The sequence below is a fragment of the Aedes aegypti genome, chromosome 3, assembly GCF_002204515.2.
Source record: "Aedes aegypti strain LVP_AGWG chromosome 3, AaegL5.0 Primary Assembly, whole genome shotgun sequence".
Taxonomy (NCBI): domain Eukaryota; kingdom Metazoa; phylum Arthropoda; class Insecta; order Diptera; family Culicidae; genus Aedes; species Aedes aegypti.
In genome coordinates this window covers 127,173,071-127,194,175 of record NC_035109.1, presented here as the reverse complement: position 1 = coordinate 127,194,175, position 21,105 = coordinate 127,173,071, and the positions used below count along the sequence as shown (strand labels likewise).

At 39.1% G+C, this 21,105-nt stretch overlaps 1 protein-coding gene across 1 annotated transcript in view; it reads right to left on the bottom strand.

Annotated features, from left to right (window-relative positions):
- Positions 1-21,105, bottom strand: part of LOC5569283 (peroxisomal N(1)-acetyl-spermine/spermidine oxidase) — a 31,096-nt gene that overhangs the window by 6,310 nt on the left and 3,681 nt on the right. The window contains exon 2 of the mRNA XM_001652769.2: positions 5,853-7,139. Within this exon, the coding sequence (XP_001652819.2) occupies positions 5,853-7,139 (1,287 nt within the window). The remainder of the gene's footprint in view (positions 1-5,852; positions 7,140-21,105) is intronic.

Below are 21,105 nucleotides of genomic sequence, written 5' to 3'. Positions count from 1 at the left end.
TATAAGGCGTGAAGCGCAGCGAGTAAGATGGGCAGAACAAGAGCACAATGATTTGACGAGCGCAGGGTACAACGGATAATAATAATTCCGCCCACGAACAGAGTATGTATTGTTGTATTGTTGATGTATTGTTATCTGATTAGATTTTAGTTAAGTAAATTAAATGAGGTTACTATTTTCTTATTAATTGTAGAAATATTGCACAATGTCAGTTGAAAATTATAGTTTTGTTAAAATTACCGATCCCTTGTTGATAAGGTACATACTTGAGTCACTATATTGTGTTGATTCGGTTCTTGCATGCCGATCGGACACTATTAAAGTGGGCTTTCAAAGAGAGGTGCCGGTCGAGGGTGACGCCGACGATCTTAACGGTTTTCTTGTTTGGCATAGCAGTACCGTTGATCGTGATCTGAGACGAGACTCGCGAAGACGGTCTTCTTTTTCCGTGATTGCTGAGTTTTTTTTCTTATTCCACTTTGTGTTTATACCAAGCCGTTCAAATCCCCACATGAACCTCTGAGCAAAAAATGATTTAGTTTGCATCACATCGAATCATAAATAGCCGTTTGAGTGAAATTTCATGCCAGCAAACGTAGCAGACATTAGAAATAATTAATCTTCTGCTTAGATTTATCAGCAACTTTGGAAAAAACTGCTCCGCTGACTGAGGTTTTCAATAACAATTTACTTTGAACACAATACTTTTCACTTTTTCAGCCATAAAAACGGTGGGCTGCATTTGACGTTTCGTGAGAGGGGAATCTGGGCTGCATATGACGTTGATATTTTTCCTCTTCGCGAGTCTCTCTCAGATCGTGATCAGCTTTTTTGGTGGTTGGTGTTTCGAATTGCAGATGTGTAGTCTTGCGCATTTGGTTGCTGAGATTTCAAAGCCCACTTTTTTGCCCATTTAGCGACTGCATTTACGGCTGCCTGCAATTTTCGCCTGACCATCTTCGGGTGTTTCCCTGTAGCTAGCAGCAAGATGTCGTCAGCGTAGACCAGTACTTAGGGGCGGTCCATTAATTACGTAAGACAATTTTCGGGGTTTTTCAACTCCCCCCTCCCCCCATGGTAAGATTTTTTATATGAAAATTATAAATAAATTGTAAGGCGCGTAAGAAATCTTAGACCCCCTCTCCCCCCATAAACCCTTACGTAATTAATGGACATCCCTTTATACGCCTTTCGGCAACGATTGGAAGACACCATACATTCAAACTAGAAAGAGCGTAACGGCGATAACCGATCCCTGTGGAACACCGGTTTCTTCGGGGATTTCTTTGGATTGATGATTCTCGATGCTGACCCGGAAACGACGGCAAGATTCCCAGTAACGCCCCAGTCCATTAGGCACTTTAAAATCCTCGGAGTCCAGGCTCGGTTGTAGGCCTTCGCCAAGTCCAAGGAGGCCATTTCAATGTGTTCATTCCTTTCTATTGCCCCATTGAGGATATCCCCAAGAGCCGCAAAATAGTTTCCGGTGTCGAAACCTGCCCGGAAAACGTGTTGACGGTTGTCCAGAAGATCGTTTTACTCGAGGTACTCAACCAGCCTCCGATTTGCCATGCGCTCCATCATTTTTGCCAAGCAGCTATTGGGCGGAAATCGCTGGGATCTTAGTTTGTACCACAAGCTTTCGGAATGGGCACTACCAAGCTGCATTTCCAGCTGTCGGGTAGGGTACCAGCTAACCATTCGCTGTTGATTAGGTCTAGTGCCTTTCTTTTTCCTATCGGGGGTAACTTTTTCAACATAGGATATCCAATCTGGTCTGGGCCGGCAGATTTTCCTTCTGCCTTACTCAGGGCAAAGAGGAGTTCGTCCATAGAGAATTTTTTGTTGAAGTTCTGAACGGGGAAACTTGGCACTTGTGTCATAGCCAAAGCGGCATTGGTGGGTTGATGTTTTTTTTTTTTTTTGAAAGTCGATCGGGTATCGATGAAAGGACAAAAGGTCGCCAAGGTAGTCGGCCAGGGCGTCAGCGACAACGATTGGGGTCGTCTGGTTACCGGATTTGAGTGCTAGACCTCTGCTTTGGCGCTTACCTTGGATGGCGTTCACCCTACTCCATAATTCCGCGGAGGATTGGTTGTCGTTGATTTCGCCAAGGAAAGTGGTGCACGATTTCTCTTTGGCTTCCAGAATGATAAACTTGCATCTGTTGTTCGCGTCTCGATATTTTTCCATCGCAGCAGTTTTCTCCGGGTGGTCGGCCGGTAGTCGTTTGGCTACGCGGAGTGCTTTGCGTCTTACTTTGACCGCTTTCTTTGTGGTCTCAGACCACCAACAAAGAGCCCTTCGCCCGGGGTTGGGACTAGTCCTCAGAATGGCTGCCGTAGCAGCCTCGATGATGCTGTTCGAGAATTGATTGATGGAAGACGGAGGGGAAGACCCCAGAATTTCCTCCACTCTGTCTTGAAAGATTTCCCAGTTGGCTTGGTCATAGAGCCAGTGAGGTCGACGGAAGGTTTTTGGCGGTGACGAGTTAAATTGGATCCATATTGGGAAGTGATCGCTCCCCGGCAGATCGTCGTCCACAGACCAAAGCAGCCGATCGATGATGTTGTGGGACGCTAGAGAGATGTCAATGGATGTTTCTATGCGACCACGGATGAAGGTTTTAGACCCATCATTCAGGACACATAATCCTGTTTCGATTGCAGTATCAAAAATCGCGTAACTACTGGCGTTGTTAACGCGACTGCTCTAGGTAGTGTGGTGACCGTTGCCGTCTCTAAAGATAATCTTTGGGTCAGGTATTTTATCGAATGTATCGATCAGTCGGTTTTTTAGGTTATCTAATTTACCGTTGGGAAGGTAAAAGCTAACGATTGCCATCGGGAAAGGCCACGAGATTCTAATAGCTGCAATTGGTAGATCGGTGTCCAGTTGTAAAACCTCGTATGGGATTTCGTTGCTAGTCCCTAACGCAACCGAGTGGTAGAAATTGGACCCTCGAACTGCGTGCCAGGAGAATTTTTTTCCCAATCAGCTGTTCATAATATCTACAGAGGCTTTATGGATCTTCTGCAAAGCGATGACCACCCAAGTAGCAAAGTTCATTTTATGCTATTCTTGAAGTATTCTCTTACTCCAATTCTATAAAACTTGAAATAAAACCAGTAATTCTACAAATCTACGCTAACCCAATGATAAACCTCTCATAACACTAAAGTGGCCCACACTAGAGACGGTGTTGGAGAGCAACTGTCAAGTATCTCTTGAAACTTGTAATCATTACTTATGACAATCCTCAGCACATCATTAAACCTCCCACAAGTAGTTCTCAAGACATGGTAAACTCACAATATGTTTATCATATTGGTTTGGCTAACGAATTTATAAATACTTCTTAATAAAATTATCAATCAATAATAAAACACAATGCAAATTAAAACATATGTGATGATAACTTTCCGCTGTTTTTCTTCGATTCCTACCTGTGTTTCGGTTGTCACGCTTATTACATCGTGAATATCATGCATGAAACACCCGAAACGCACAAAGCGCCTCGACAATATTGAATTTTCAGAAAAACAATTTCATCAATTTGATGCCCGAAAATGTTGAACAATCCAGCATACATGGATTTTCCCATCATGGCTCCCTTGCCAAAGCATCGATAATTACAATCATGGCGGTAGTTTTACTCAACACCATCATACAACCATGATAAATTTTGCTGAACTCGGGCAAGCGTAACAAATATCACTTGAGAGTTCTTAGGCTTAAGGCGTTCTTGATGAAGACAAACTAATCTTCTTGAAGAACGTGATAAGATTCGTTCGTTTTATTCAAGAGAAGCACATTTTGACGTTTGTTTATTTACACTTTTCGTTTTTGAAAAAAAAAACGTTTATGCTAGATTTCGTTACGGCATGATATTTAAAACTACAAAACGACTATAGGTAAGTATTACCATCTGTGGGTAACTTCTTAATAAGGCCCAGATATTGAGCAGAGAAAGCAATCGGTCATTTAACCACATCTAGAAGTCCACCTTGCAAGAAGGTGTCCAGTGGTCCAGTTCCGCTCCTATATCATGGCCAAGGGGAGGAAGACAACTGGAACTGGTTGTTTGCGTTATTAGTAAGTTGTGCGCCGTGAGTTCTACAACGACTTCCGTGAAGAACAGATCGAAAATCCACGCAAAGATTCGTAATAGTACAATCAATAATGTACATATTAGTGCGTTGATTGATGGGGGAGAAATTCATGATATTCTCAACAAACAGTTCTTACTCTCGCTCGAGCGCGTTCTTACAGATAAGTACGAGAGTTTCATAAAACTGTTTTCAAGGTCAATTGTTCTTGTTGAAAATGAAGTTTTATGTGATCCATCCGAAGTGTTCTTGAAGAAGTATTTGAAACCAAAAACGGTTCAAGATCATTTCTACTGTGTGAAAATCACTATAAAACCTAGAAGAATATGCAAATCTACGATAAAACTATCATAAAAATAAATAAAGCCAGTTAGAATCTAAATTGTTACTTGGGCAAGGGCTTGTGTTGATTTACCAACATTTCCAGGTTCGACAAATTGTTGAGAAAGCCGTTGATGTTCCACTGGAGAATCAGCGGAGCGTTTCGATTGACATTTGGGTGCGAGTGCGTACTGGAGTAGGTCTCAGAGAAGCTTGAAGAAGGGGAAACTGCAGTGATGCAACTTTCATCTGCGTTGTTATCTATCTCGGATCCTATTTCACCCGCCGAGCGTTGAGGCCGGTTCAACCGTTCCAATCTTCTTACGGCTTCTGGTCGGTTGTCGCCCCAACTATTCGTGGCCTCCAGGTTAGAGTCGGAATTAAGGTTGAGGTCGCAGGCAATTTCATGGGAAAAAGCAGGTTGTCGGGACTTACCGCCTAGTTTGGAGTGCATAGGGTGCCCAAAAAGGTCGACAATCGAAAATGCTCTGTGTGTAGAACAACTTGGAGCCAAAAAGGCGCCGGGGCTCAGCGAAGAAGCGATAAAGATATCGTATTTTTCGCTGTTGGTGAGGCAGTCGGAGGGGTGTTTTCTTGTGTTGCTTATTCGGTTTGATTCGACAGTCGGTCTAGGTCCTTCATTATGTTTATTTAATATTCAAAATCATTATTATTTAAGTTAAAGTTTAAGGCGAAAAGTCGATTTTAAATTAGTTTTCAAACATCTTTACTTTTCCAAAAAAGGCGTGCATATTACAAGGATGTGTTATTCTGCGCAAATATTGCTCTCTATAATAGCTTTCTTTTTTTCTAATACACTATATTGATTGGACCATGATTCTCCATTTTTCGATTATGTGCATTGGGTGCTGTCTCCCCCTATTTCAAATCTTTTGTAACTTTTCAAAAAGAAAAAAAAAACTATCTAACATGGAAAGGCTCTCTTTGTTTACTTTCTCTTAAATCAATAACTGGGACACATTATCCCCTTCTGTAGCGTTTTTTTTTTGTATGAAACACTAGCCAAGGACATTGTCTTTCAATCTATAGTGAAAACTTCCCAGCAGTTTTAATATTGCACTGTTATAATCGAAAGAGAACGAGAGAGGAGAGAATCTATCATAGATGCATAGGAAATTAAGTAAATTAAATGTTCAGCGAGAATTTTATGGTCTTCTATGAAAGTAATCTTTGTAAAACCATTCACATTAGGTAAATATTTTGAATCATCAAGAAATAAATGTATACGCTGTACCAGTAAAAAACATCCCCGCTCAAATCTAATCATCATCGAAATGCACGGAATTATTTTTTGCAATGATTGTTGTAAAGATTGCAAGCTGTTACGTAGTTATCACAGAGCGTGAGCAGTGTACAAAGAGTTACCGGCGATACAATCAAATGTGATCACTCAATACATACCTTGGATTGATGCGGACTAGAGTAGAGGGGCTGTGCGATATTGTCGATATCGTCCTGGGAGGCACCGACCGCGATTGCGGTATAGGATCCACAACTGTAGGGCTGCTTGCTCCAGCTGGTGCACACGCATCGCTTTGGCTTTGGAATGAACGGGTCTTTCAGGAACCTTCGGAGGATTTCCGTACACTTTTCGGCGACCACTTCGTGCGAAATGTTTTCCATGTATTCCGCTTCGCGGCCAGAAATCCATCCCAGCAGCAGGGTGTCCGACACTTTGGAAAATGAGTAAATCTTTTTGTACCAGTTGGATTTCAGGTACTCTTCCTCGTCGGCGTTCGGATCCGGGTCGATGTGCTCCCATAGGAACATGATCTCGCTGACTTTGGCGTTGAGAAAAGGCCTATCGTATTCTAGGAAGATTTTATCTACAGTGCCGTACAGTAGCGAATCGATCGATTCCAGTTTGTACTGCGGTAGGCTAGGCTCGAACATCGTTTGGCCATGCTTCTTAAGCACACCCAACGGGATCGAACAGATTACGTGATCTGCTTCGAATATAGTACCGTTTTCGCACTCGATTTGAACGTTCGACGTGCTATGCTTTAAGCTATTATCACCACTACTAGGATTGTCACCGATCGGCACTTCTGTTACTGTCTTGTCCGAATCATCCGAATCGATATCGTCTTCATCCTCCTCAAGGATGGCGTCTGAGTTATTATTGCCTGAATGAGCCCGGCCTTTTCGTTTCCAGTGAATTGTTTTTACAGGACACGAAAGGATGATGTTTTCCTTTGGGAGCGTATCACACAATGGCTTCAGAATGGAACTATATCCCGAAGGCAGTACTATGTTGCCTCCTTGTAGTTCTGTGTAACTTCCTAGCTCTAGTAAATCAATTTCGTCCATGCTATGGCATCCGGTGATGCATGTTTCTCGTTTAAGTAAGCATTCGAATATCAACTTCCTCAGATGTTTTTCTTTGTAGTCGTCTATATTGTTTAAATACAACTCAGCTTCTAGATTAATGTGCTCTCCAACGCTGTGAACATCCGGCGGCGGAAGATACTGACAAAGGAAATACTCTTCACACCGCCGCAGGAAACAAACGTAGGCTTCATAGATTTCCTGTAGCACCTGAAAAGGCACTTGTTTGCCGTCCTCGGTGGCCGCTACCACTTTGTGCGGTTTGGGAATATTGATGATGCTTATCAGTCCATGTTGCATCGCAAGTTCAAACATAGGATTGCCCAACACACCGTGAATCCAATTTGCACCAAGCTCGACCTGCAAAGACAAAAACATGTATCCATTAGATTGAGTCACCGTGTCTGGTAGCAACTGATTATTTTGAAAACAGGAACACTTCTAGCCTAAAATAAGAAACTAAACAGGAACCAAGAAAACGAAAATTTTCCAAGGAAGTTCGCGAAGAATTTAACCACAATTTTGTCCAGTCTCTAGGAAGTTGTCTAAAGATAAATTATTTTTTTTTTTTTTTGATATTACTGATACAAATCCTATACTAAATCTTACTCTGATAAAACTTCTGTAGAAATTGCTGATGGACACTTGCCAGGATAAAACAACTTTTGAAGATGTCTTGATGTATTTTGCTGGAAACTGCTAATTGCAGAATATTGATGGAAAACATCAAATGGAACCCCCAAGAAATGTGTAAGAAACACCGGAATGATTGCTGTAGTATTTGCTGGATTAAAACCTTAGATGACATGTTTTAGTAAGTATTTATGTAGATTTTACTTGAGAAACTACTCCAGAATTAATTCGAAGAGAGATGAGGAATCAATGGTCGAATTCATTGAAAAAAATCCTAGAAGACTTCCTAATATATTTCTTGGAATAATACATGGGAGAATTTAGGGGTAATTCCTTAGATGAACCCTCAAATCTTTAAACAATGTTCTTCAAAAACTCCAGAATAAACCTGTATTATTTTTTTGCGAAAAACATCCTGTAGGAAACTTTAGAAGATCTACTAGAGTAACTACTAGATGAATCAATAGAAATATTGATGGAACAATCTCTGGAGGAAATTCTGTTATAGTATCTGGCAAAGTTTTCAGAGCAATCTTTGATATAATTACTAGAGATAGTTGAAAATTTCTCTAAACATATTTTAAAAATTCACTGAAGGAATTTCAGGTCGATATTTTTGAGAAATCTCTGAAGGAATTTCTAGAAGGTTGTCTAAAGAGGATTCCTAATGAAATCCCTAGAGAATTCACTAGAATCTGAGAACAAACACATTTGAGAATAATCGCATAAGAGAAACTGAATGTTTATTTGGAGTTTCTAGACTTCTGTAACAGGTTTCATTACAAGGAGAAAACGAAAAATAGTATATTTGGGGACTATTTTGAATAACAGAGAGTCAAACGGGGCTTCTTTTGACATTATTTCCACATTCTTCAACTTTGAGGATTTGTAGCTCTAAGAATTATCGATAGATTTCGATTATTCATGCATATATCTAAGTTGCATATATTCATAACAAATGTGCAATATATGAAGCAAATCCATCAAGAAATAAAAAAATTGCTTGAGTAGCGAAAAATGTGTGTCCTTCAAGACAAAAAAAGGGGCTACTTTGGACACTTTTAGAAAGCAATACGATTTGATAATAAAATGATTATTTTCGCATAAATTTTGAACTGATTCTATAGATTATCGTCAATTATGATGTTCTTGAACGTTTCTCGTTGATAAACATAATTAAGAAAATTGTAAAGTGCGAAAAAATACACATAACTATATAACTCTTTTCAGCAAAATATGCTATTCATAGTTTTTAGTTTTCAGTACGAAACTTCAAGTTTACTTCTTTTTGAATAAAACTGTCAGCTACGCATGCTCGATTATTCAAGTTGATACAAACTAACGGTGTAAGTATCAAGTACTGTGACGATTGATAAGGTCTGATTTATAATGATTAACTTTCGTTCTGATTTCTTAATGTTACACGAATGATATGTAGAAGGATCTCATTAATTCCTGTAGAGTAAAGTGGGGCAAAAGTTCGAGTGGGGTAAGAGTTTCTTTTTAAGATTTCTAGCTCAATTCAAAACAAATCTCATAAATGTCATGGTGGTTCGAATGTTATTCAAGTAAGAGACTTTCACTCCAAATATTATAAAAATCGATTGAGATTTGGAAAAGTTATAGCTATTTGTTGTTTTTCGACGTGAATATTGTAATTTTTGGTCAAACTTTCGATGCATGGAACCAAATGAAGATAAAATATTTTTCAATATTTTATGTAAGGGCGTTTCTAGGCCTATCATAAGGATGCTTTTACGTGTATTAGATTTTGCATAAATTATTGGAAACAAAAATTGGCTCATAGCGGGGCAAAAGTTCGAATCTGCGGGGCAAAGTGTTATCACCGTGCTTTGTTTACATGTTCGATGTTTCCAAAGCTGCTAAAGAAATCGTATATTTTGCGTGTTTAAGTACCCTTTTCCGTCGAATCTTATTTTGTTGCGTAGTGGATCGTTGAGTGCATCATTAGCAAGTGAAGATACCGGAAAGAGATCGGAATAATTTGAGAATATTATCCACTAAACTCTCGTCGCGTTTCTGCGGTTTGCAAAAATCTGTGTTGTTTTGCTTCGTGTGTACCCTTACTGCACTTTGCTCTGGCTACCGTACCTATACACCCGTACAAAACAGGTTAACTCTACTGAGTGTGTTGTCTTGTTTATTATCGGACATCATAGTTTATCGATACGTGTTGGTCGTGAGTGAAAATTTCAAGAGTAACATTTGAAAAAATCCTATCAATATGTCACTGGTATGTTGTTCATGTGCTGGTGATATCGGTGATATCCAAGTCGAATGCCAAGGCTTCTGTAAAGCCATTTTTCATCCTCGATGCTGTGCGGTTGCTGCCGATGTGTTTGAAGAAGTGATGAGAAACAATCAGCTGTTTTGGTTTTGTCCTTCATGTACGGCGCTTATGAAGGATATGCGCCTTCGAAATACTGCACGTGCAGCTTACGAAGTGGGTCAAGGTCATGCCCTCAACTCCCATAGCGACATTATGAAAAATCTCAAAACAGAAATAATGGATGAACTGAAGGCGGAAATTCGAACCAACTTCGCCAAACTGATAAACTCAAGTACTTGTACTCCGAAATCTTCCAAACGCGTTGGTGTTGACCCCAGGTTCACCAGGAGTCGGAGGCTGTTTAGTACTGTTGCTAAATCAATCCCGAACCAACAACCACCTCTGTTATTGGGAACTGGTAGTACTCCCTCTCCGTCACTCGACATCGTTACAGTGCCTCCAAATCAACCAAAGTTTTGGTTATATTTGTCACGGATTGCTAGAGATGTATCAGTCAATCAAATATGTGCATTAGCTAAAAAACGGCTCGGTACTGATGATGTGCAAGTTATCCGACTGGTGGGCAAAGGAAGGGACATGAGTACATTGTCCTTCATCTCTTTCAAAATTGGAATGAACATGGAGATGAAATCTAAGGCGCTATCCACTTCAACGTGGCCGAAGGGTGTGGTCTACAGAGAATTTACTGACAACAGAACTGACGAAAATTTTTGGCGTCCTGTACCTGCTGCCGCATCCGACGATCCGCTGAGCCTTTCGACCGAAGATGTTGTTTTAATGGAGTAAGAATGGAAGAAGTCAACTCTTACTCCTCTCCGGGACGCAAACTTGCCACAAGTATTAAGGAAGCCTCTGTTCCTCTCACCGCAGTCGAGCCCCTCCCGCCAGCGACCAGCAGTCGTCCCGGTCCTGCGTGTGAGAAGGAAGATGAGGTCTTCCAAAATTTTTCAACAGGCAAGTACGTTATCCTTCCAAGAACTTCGTCTGCTGTACCATTCGTTGATTTCAGCATATCTCCATCAATCCAAATATTACCGACATCTTCAAGTTGGACACCGGGACGCATATTTGCCGCTTGCATCAAGGAAACCCCTACTCTTCTTACCGCAGTCGAGCCCTTCCCGCCAACGACCAGCAGCCGTCCCGGTCCTGCGTGTGAGCATGAGGATGGGGTCTTCCGAACTCCTACAACAGGCAAGTACGCTGACCTTTCGAGCATTTCGTCCGCTGTATCGTTTGTTGTTTCCAGCATAACGTCATCAATCCATTCACGTTCAACACCTCTGAAATCGACACCGGGGCGCACATTTTCCGCTAGTCTTAAGGAAGCCCCTATTCCTTTCACCGCAGTCGAGCCCTTCCAGCCAGCGACCAGCAGCCGTCCCGGTCCTGCGTGTGATTTGGAAGATGGGGTCTTCCGAGCTCCTATGAAAGGCAAGTACACTGATCTTCCGAGCATTTCATCCGCTGTATCGTTCGTCGATTCCAGAAACCTCGTTCCGAAGGATGCACTCACCGACTCACGACTGGACGACTGCATTGGGCGATCCCCAATTGGCGATAGCGGGCCCCTCACGGAATTCTGCTTGTTTTTCTGCGATACCAAAACTTCAATTAACTGCGAAGCCGTCGATCCCATTCAATGTTTCTGGAGGATCTACACAGCATAAACGTCCGGAACGATGCCCTGAAAACCCAAGTGATATGCCATTCGATCTGCGAATTTACTATCAGAACGTGCGTGGCTTACGAACGAAAATTGATGATGTGTTCCTGTCTACGGCGGAATTAGACTACGATGTCTACGTTTTCACTGAGACGTGGCTTGATGAGTGCATTGAATCTCGTCAGCTGTTTTCTCCGGATTATTCTGTATTTCGGGTTGATCGTTGCGCTACCAACAGTTCTCGCCGTCGTGGTGGTGGCGTTCTTATCGCCGTTAAAGAAAAGTTTGGAGCGACAGTTGTTTCTACTCGAGCTAATATTGAACAACTGTGGGTTAAAATGTCGACTCAAGTGACTGATATTTTTATTGGTGCTTTGTACATTCCTCCTGACAAAAGTCAAGACGGAACTTTTATGCAACTTCATCTCGATGTTATTTCCGAGGTCTGCAGTTCACGCAGCGATGCAAGTCCGCTTGTAGTTTTTGGTGATTTCAACCAACCCCGTTTGGCATGGCTATTGAGCAACGGTTACGCTATCGTTGATGCACTAAACTCCCACATTTCATCGGCAAGTCAAATTCTTCTCGACAACATGGCATTCCAAGGCTTGCGACAACGTAATTCGATCTGTAATTCCAGTGGCCGCGTGTTGGACCTTGTGTTTAGCGATGACTCCAGTAAAAAAAGTGTACTTGCAACTCCAGCGACAGAACATGTTGTCCCACTTGATCGATATCATCCTGCTCTTGATTTCTCCGTGCAAATACCATCATCAATGACGTTCTACGAGGACATCGACCTTTCGGAACGAGACTTCCGTCGTTGTAATTTTGATGCACTAAACAGTCTTCTTTCCCAAGTTGATTGGTCCGAAGTACACCAGTGCTCTGATGTAGACAGTGCAGTAACATGCTTTAATGCCATTATTCATAATTACATTGCTGAAACAGTTCCGCTGAACAGACCGCCAAGAAAACCGGCTTGGTCTAACCGACATCTTGGTGTCCTCCGACGTCGACGTGATAAATTGCTTCAACAATACAATCGTCAAAAATGTGCACATTTCAAACGACAGTTGGACGAGGCTAGTCGTATATACCGTGGATACAATCGCTTTCTGTACAAAAATTATGTCTCCAGGAAGCAGAATGATCTTCGTCGGAATCCGAAGAGTTTTTGGAACTTTGTCAACTCAAAACGGAAAGAGCACGGCCTTCCAACAACAATGCACCGAGGAGATGTTTTCACAAGCAGTCAAGATGAAAAGTGTGCGCTTTTTGCACAGCAGTTTTCAAGCGTTTTCGTTGGCCGCATTCCTACTGTTCAGGATACTGAAGCTGCCACTTGTATAGTGCCACGTGACGTTGTTGACCTTGATATCTTTCATGTCAATGAATCAATGGTTTATGCTGCATTACAGAAGCTTAAATTATCGAATTGCCCTGGACCTGATGGTATTCCATCCTGCATCTTTAGAAAATGCGGTGCTTCTTTGGTGGCTCCACTGGTAAGCATTTTTAACAAATCGCTGCAATCGCAACTGTTTCCAACTGCTTGGAAAACATCCTTCATGCGGCCGGTATTCAAGAAGGGCGATAAGACCGATTTTGCCAACTACCGTGGAATAACATCCCTTTCAGCAGGTGCGAAATGCTTGGAAACCATTGTTAATAAAGTAATGTTCAGCTCGTTCTGTTGCTATATTAGTGAGGCTCAACACGGCTTCTTCCCTAGGCGGTCGGTAGAAAGTAACTTGGTTGATTTTACTTCGACCTGCATTAGGTCCATGGATAATGGAGCGCAAATAGACGCTGTTTACACGGATATCAAGGCTGCCTTTGACACTGTGAACCACGAGATTCTGTTGGCGAAATTACTCCGACTCGGTGTTTCAACACGAATGTGTAATTGGCTGCAATCGTACCTTAGAAACAGGAGTCTCTGTGTGAAGGTTGGATCTACTGTATCGCATCCTTTTCACCCTGCATCTGGGGTACCGCAGGGCAGCAACCTGGGACCCTTATTGTTTTCGCTGTTCTTCAATGATGTGACTATCGTTCTTGCAAATGGCGGTTTGTTAATCTACGCAGACGACCTAAAAATTTTCCTCGTCGTGAGAACTGAAGCGGACTGCAGAGACCTCCAGGAGCTATTGAACCAGTTCGCACGCTGGTGTACCATGAATTTCCTGGCTGTTAGCGTTTCCAAATGCTGTGTGATTTCATACCGTCGCTGTAAATCACCAATTTTGTACGATTACAATATAAATGGTCAGGAACTCGAACGTGTGGACAAGGTCAAAGATCTGGGCGTTTTGTTGGATTACAGATTGACATTTAAACTGCATTATGCCACTATCATTGACAAGGCGAACCGTCAACTGGGCTTCATCTTAAAAATTACAAAAGAATTCAACGACCCGATGTGTCTGCGTTCCTTGTACTGTTCTCTGGTTAGATCCATTTTAGAATTTGCTTCTATAGTATGGTCACCTTATGAGGCAGTGTGGATAACCAGAATAGAAGCAGTTCAGCGTAAGTTTGTGAGACATGCTTTGAGGGATCTACCGTGGCGTGATCCGTTGAACTTGCCTCCTTACGACCATCGTTGCAGATTGCTGGGACTGGAACCGCTGCACGTCCGGCGCAAAAATAGCCGAGCTGTTTATGGATCGAAAATTGTTCGTACGGAGGTTGATTGTCCTGCTTTGCTTCAACATGTGCAATTTTATGCTCCAGAGCGCGTACTACGGACAAGGCAACTGATCCAGATAGCTTCCAGGAATACTGGTTATGGAGCAAATGATCCGTTAAATTCCATTTGCAATGAATTCCGACAAGCTTATGGTGTATTTGATTTTAACTTGACGACAAATACTTTTAGACAACGCTTAAGCAGAACACGTTTTATAAATTGACTATGTTTACATTTTTTATTGTGTTAGTATTAGTATTTCATTAAGACCATGATGTCCGATGGAAGTAATCAAATAAATAAATAAATAAATAAAAGTTCGACCCATGTATAAACTCACGGAAAAATTTTCAAATTGCCTGAAATATATATATTATCTTTAAATTTAGCAAAATTTGCCTGATCGTGCGAAAAATGTCTCAAAAATTTTACATTTCCACTTAGTTTTGCGAAAAACTGCTATATTTTGGGTGTACTACAATCAACCCTATTTTGGGCACATTTTGATGAAAATTTAGTGTGTATTTTTCTGCAAACATAAGTTTACGGCTGGTATAAAGTATGACTGGCATAAAAGTATTGATATTTTGTGTTTTAGCCAACGAACTTTTGCCCCACCGGTGGGGCAAAAGTTCGCTTAAGACAATCAATTTTGAAACTGTTATAACTAAAAATGGGTAAATATTTTGACACAAGTTTGTTGAGCAAAATTATAGCCAATATCTTGAATGTTCGCTGTATGGTATTTGTTTTGTTTCATCTGCTATTATTTTCTTGGAAACTTTGATTATAGCACTAAGGTCGAACTTTTGCCCCACCTTACTCTAATCAAGAGTAATTTTTAGTTAAAGTGCAATCCATGAAGTACAAGAATAATGTTTCACAAGATCGTAAATAATTTAAATTTTACTTTTGATATTTTTTTTTTTGTTTCTAATAGTTTTGAGATGACGTAAAGGTAGTTTATTTTTAGCAGATGAAAGTTACAATTGCTTTGTACTGTGAATTCATGTAAAATATGACTGAGAATTATTTTTTAACGGTTGTGTTGTGAGTTTACTATTTACAAGTGTTGAAATGTATATGTTTTATAGTTATTAACTTTTTCCAATCCTTGTTTTTTTTGTGTTGTAAAATACACAAACCAACACTTCAATCTATCTATCTATCTATCTATAAATAAAAATGGAGTGGTGTTTGTATGTCACGAAATGGCTCGAGAACGAGTCAACGGATTGACGCAAGTTATTCACTGTTGCCCTCCACAAGGGATGCGACGTGTTCGTGCGAGGAAAAAGTTCAGAAAAGTCTCCGGAATAATGGGGAAAACGGGAGAAGACTATGGTATCATTTTGTATAGGGGATTTCTTGACGTTTTCCAACAGCCTACTTGATGGCAAGACGAAGTTTGCCGGGACCACTAGTCTATATAAATAAAAATGAAATGGTGTTTGTATGTCACGAAATGGCTTCCAAACGGGTCAACTGATTTGAATGATTATTTTTCCGTTTTGTTCGTCAAGTGTTCCGATGTGTTTGTGTGTATAAAAATTCCAGGATATTCACCGGGAAAGTCGAAAAAACGAGCGTGAACAGAACTTTCATTTTGTATGGGACGATCCATAGCGTTTTTTAACAGCCTACTTGATGGCAAGACGAAGTTTGCCGGGCCCACTAGTATAAAATAAAAGTCGTAAAATTAAGACCTTTGATCAATATTTTGTGTAAAACAACAATTTTTACCATTAAACTATAAAAATTTCTATGAAGCATGACGATTTGATAGTTTCATGACGCTCCTAATAACTTTCCACGATAGCTGAAAAATTCGAACAATGTTTACATACCAAATATTTTGTACCCTGTGAATGTGTGTTTGTACTTTTTCATTTTTTTTTTGTTTATCTTGTTATTGTTGATACTGTTTCATAAAATGATAATACCTGGTTAATACATGGGCTAATATAAGTGCTGAAGACACAAAATGGCTCAGATTAATATTTATGCTGCAAATAAATCCAAAACGGGAGTGTCCAAAGTAGCCCCCGGAATCAAAAGTAGCCCCGTCTGACGGTACTTTAAAGTCCTTCGGGGACGGACCTGGTGTAGTGGTTAGAACACACGCCTCTCACGCCGAGGACCTGGGATCGTATCCCATCCTCGAGATAGTCACTAAAAAATTCAGTGACGACTTCCTTCGGAAGGGAAGTAAAGCCGTTGGTCCCGAGATGAACTAGCCCAGGGCTAAAAATCTCGTTAATAAAGATAGAAAAAAAAGTCCATCAATAAAAAAAAAATTGTCTTAAAATAGTGGTCGTCTCTACACAGAGATCTGCTACCAGCCCTGTTATTGCACCAAATAAATGTGTTTTGCCTTTGCCTAATCTTATCAACCGCCTAAACAGCAATTCCAAGATAATCGATACCTGAGACATTGAAACCATCCGATGCAATTCCCTCCCCTTATGGTGGAACATGTCGGAATCCAAACATGACTGTCACAATGGCCGGCTTGTGCCTTTATTCACGATTTCAAAGGCGTATGAAATCGATCTTCTTATGTTAAACTTTCTGTTAGTGTACAAAGCTAAAATAAAAATATAAAACATTGTTTTATGCTTCTTTCACGCGATTTCTGCTTTTAAAGTATTTTTACATTATTGATTTTGAATTCCAAGCTGTTTTACATTATATAGGTCATTTCAATTATTGCAAACAATGTTATTTCCCCAGAAATGCCTTCAGGATTTTTTTAATTTCCAATGAATCGTCATTTGAGCTTTTTTATATTTATGGAGGGATTATTAGAGTACACCAATTGAACTTTAACACTTCACTTCACTAGGGCTATCTGTCAAGATAAGCAACATACACCCGAATCTGTTTTTGCACGTATTTTTTACACGGCCGTGTTGAAAAGTTTGTATACATTTTTTTCACCTAAACCTTATTTTTGCATGAAACGTCGAAAAAAGGTTTTACTGTTTGCACGGTTTTTGAAATTTTTAACTGAAAACTCTTTTTGCACGCTACGTATCCCCCGTGCAAAAACAGAATCGTGTCTTTGAGTTCAAATGTATTTGTTCGCCTTACTAGTGGTCTTACTATTTTCTTTTTTTTTTCTTTTGCAAAAGTAAAGTAAAGTGTTAAAGTTCAAATAGCGTCATTCTAAAATACTAGATTTTTCCTATGTTTCCTGCAGAAATTCATTCAGAATTTTCCTATGGAAGTCTTCGAATAACGTTACCACGCATGATGACGGATTATTTTAGAAATTATTAGAGGTTTTTGATTAAAATCCTGAAGGTATTCCTCGAAATAATCCCAAGGTAATGAAACTTGTTCAAACTCTAAAGCAACCCTTGACAAACTTCTTTAATGATCTATGAAAGAACTCCTTGACACATGAGTAAGTCTTAGAGGATTTCTTAAATTACTAAGATAATTGCAAACAAAAAAGAGCATTGTTACACGCTTAAACGAAGTTATACAACATTAAGTTTTTTTCCGCACCGGGCCCCCAAAATTATGTATAGGAAAATATCTGGTGAAATCGCTGGACATATACCTGAAATTATAGTGTTGCGCAACTCATTGAATTTTTGTATGTAGTTTTCAAAACAGATCAAAGAGACAATAAAGATGAAACATTCGATTTTAGTATTGATATGATATGAATTTTAAGCTGAGTTACGCTACAGGATACAGTGGGCCGTATGAATAAAATGTAGTAAAGTTGAGTTTACTACAATCTCGGTAGCAAACGCTATATGTGGAACACGAGTGGAATATGTTTGTGTCATTTTCCTTTCTACACCTTTCGAACATACTACAAACAACGCGTTGCTATGAATAAAGGTAGCATTTACTACAAAGCTACTGGTAGTTAGCTTAAGAGGTTGCTACTCATGCTTTGAGATTGCGAAATTGAATGGAATAATTTACTTTTGAGTAAAAATCATGGGAAAACGATATGAGTTTTGATATTTCGGAAGGTATTTTGAGTTTTGCTTAGGAGTTCTGAGGTGACGAAAACATTCGCCCCGCCAATTCTGAGATTCCGGTAAGATTACTGGCAGTAGCAATTTGTATATCCGTGTGAACTCTGGCATTACGATAATCATGTTATTTTCTAGGAATTTTAGGATGTCGGTAGGAATTCAGATATTTATAATGTAATTCTGAATTTTACGTGTAAATTCTGACATCTCAGATTCTCAGATTTCCTTTGAAATTCGGGAATTCCTGTAGGAACATTGGGATTCCGATAGGGATGTCGGATTTTTTATGATAATTCTGGAAGTTTAAATACCATTCTAGGAATATTGCGGAAATATTAGAAATCTGGTAAAAACTCTAGAATTGGGGTGGGAATGGGATTCCGGATACTAATCTCTTAGAATTCTGTAGACGGTATTTCTGTAAGAATCTATGAGATTGCGGTGGGATTCCTGCGAATTATTGTGTGAATATTTGTAATTCTGAATACAATCTTTGTAATTATTGTAAAAACCTTTAAGATTCCGTTGATCTCCAGTTCCGTCGGAATTTCAAAGTAAAGCTTTAATATAAACCTTTTGAATGTCGGTAAATATTTTATAGATTTCAATGGGATTTTTTGTGAAATCGATAAGAATTTTAATAATTTCAAAGGGAACCCTGGATTTTTAGGAGAGATCCTCATTGAATTCTTACGACTACAAATGGAATCACTACAGTTCCCATTAAAATCTCTACGTTCTAAGTTCTAGAAATTCCAAGGATACTATCAGAAACCCCACCAAAATAACGAGAATATCACAGAAACACTTAGAACTTCCGGAATTCTACATGCTGTTAAGAAAACACACGGGGAGCATCAAAATTCTACCTCTCTAAATTCTATTCTCAGTATTGGTGCTAGAAAATATGTAATTCCTAATTTGATAGCTGTAGTCTCAAGATCTCTTCATAGATGTTAAGCTAATATTAAAAAAACATCAATCGCTGGCGTTGGCGAAGACCGAAAACCACTCAGAAAATTCTTTGATGTACCATCATCATAAAATCATAGACATAAAGAGAATACCAGACTAATCGCAAAATTACACTACAAATCTTGTCAAATTACAGCACCTTCATGATTTTGTGCAAATTGTCGCGTAATCGATTAGATTCCATACATTTCCGCCATATGCATGATTGTATTAATTTTAAGCGTCACTCTGAATAGATTGTTCTTTACGTGCAGAATCACTCTGCACCCTGAATGGAAATTTCTTAACGTGCAGCATCAGTCACTGCTCATGTTCGAAAGTAGTAAGTACTACATGTTCGAAAAGTTTTTTATTCATACCAAAAGTGTAGTAAACTTTGTGGATTTTGTTTTTGAGTAGATGCTACATGTAGTAAAGTTCAACGTTTTTTATTCATATCACCCAGTGAAAATGTTGTACCTTAGTGAAAATTTTGAAACACACCTTGAAAAACAAAACTTGCAGAGATTCTTTTGATAAAAAATATTTTCCTGGAACTTCAACAAAATTCCTTAAATGCTTTGTTTTAATACTCCTTATAAAAGTTTAGGAAGCATTCTTGAAAGAATATGTGAAAGAATAGAATCGTTCAATCATTTGAAAAACTCCTTGTAGTAATGAACGAATCCAAGATGAATTTCCAATTATCTGAAGATTTCAAACTTAAAAAAAAAAACCTCAGATAAATCTCAAGGGGTATATTTGAAATAAGTAAAATATTTTTTGGAAGAATCCCTGGTGCAGAAATACTTGGGAAAACCACGAGATTTCTTAGCCAAGGGTACGTCAAAAAATCTTTTTAGTGGTTTTCAGAGAAAAATGCTCAGAGGTCTCTTCAGTGGAATTCTTGGTTCAAAGCTTAAAAAGATCCTGTAGGAATTCTTGAAAAATCCTTAAAAAAATCCAGGTAGAGGTTTTCGCTTGAAACATTTTTTTTTCTGAAATACTAGAAAAAATAATGATGGGATTGCTCACACTATTCTGCAGAGTTTCTGCTGGAAAAAGCTCCCTGTATTTATTGGTAATGTTGGTTCTAAAGATATACAGTTAGAATTACGGCAAAAAATCTGAAAGAATTCCAAAACGAATTCTTGGAAATATTTTTTTCGTTTTTTGAATGAAATCTCAGGTCTCAGGATACGCTTAATAAAATAAATGATGGAAATCTATTCACAATTTTATATAAATTACCAGGAGAAATGTTTAAAGTTAATATCGATGAATTATTTAAAATCGCCCGGGAATAAATTTGGATGGTTTGAGGTATTTTTGGATGATTTGAAAAAAAGTACTCAAAAGAACTATCCAAAATAAAAATAAAATAATAAAATACGTAACTTTTTTTATTTTATTTTATTGTACCAAAGTTTGTACCCTAAATATGTTTCCGTAGCTTGAGCCTCCCAAATGAAAATTAATATTTGCATCAGCCTGAATAGTGAACAAATTGAAATCTTTGGCTTACTCATTCTACAAAATAAATACCGTACACGACCTGGAATTGGAATTCTGTAAATTTGTACATCATTGAATGCTTTTACTCTAGGATTAGTATTGTATTGCCAATCCAATGAATTTGCAACATTCACAAGAGCAATTTGAGTTTTACTTAGTGTGAATGTGGTTCATCCAAAAACCTCTTTCATATATGATGAAAAATAACATATTTTACGTGTTGTTCTGAATTTTCATTCTTTTTTCTGCATCTTTGATAACACAATCAGTGAAACCCATGAAAAGTGAATTTATTTTTTTCATCACAAAAAAAAAATCACGAATCCCGATAACTTTTTTGGTTCTTCATATTTTAGCGCCATTTTTTGCACAAGTTCTCAAAAAAACTCTTCTTTTTTTTTGGAATTTGTATCGGTATTAATTATTTGTCATCTGCTTTAGAAAATATTCCGCTTTTCCTTGGGGACCGACACTTTCCATAGGGGCTACCCCGTTTGGCATAAAGTCATTTGGCATAAAGTCGTTTGGCATAATGGTCATTTCGCATAATG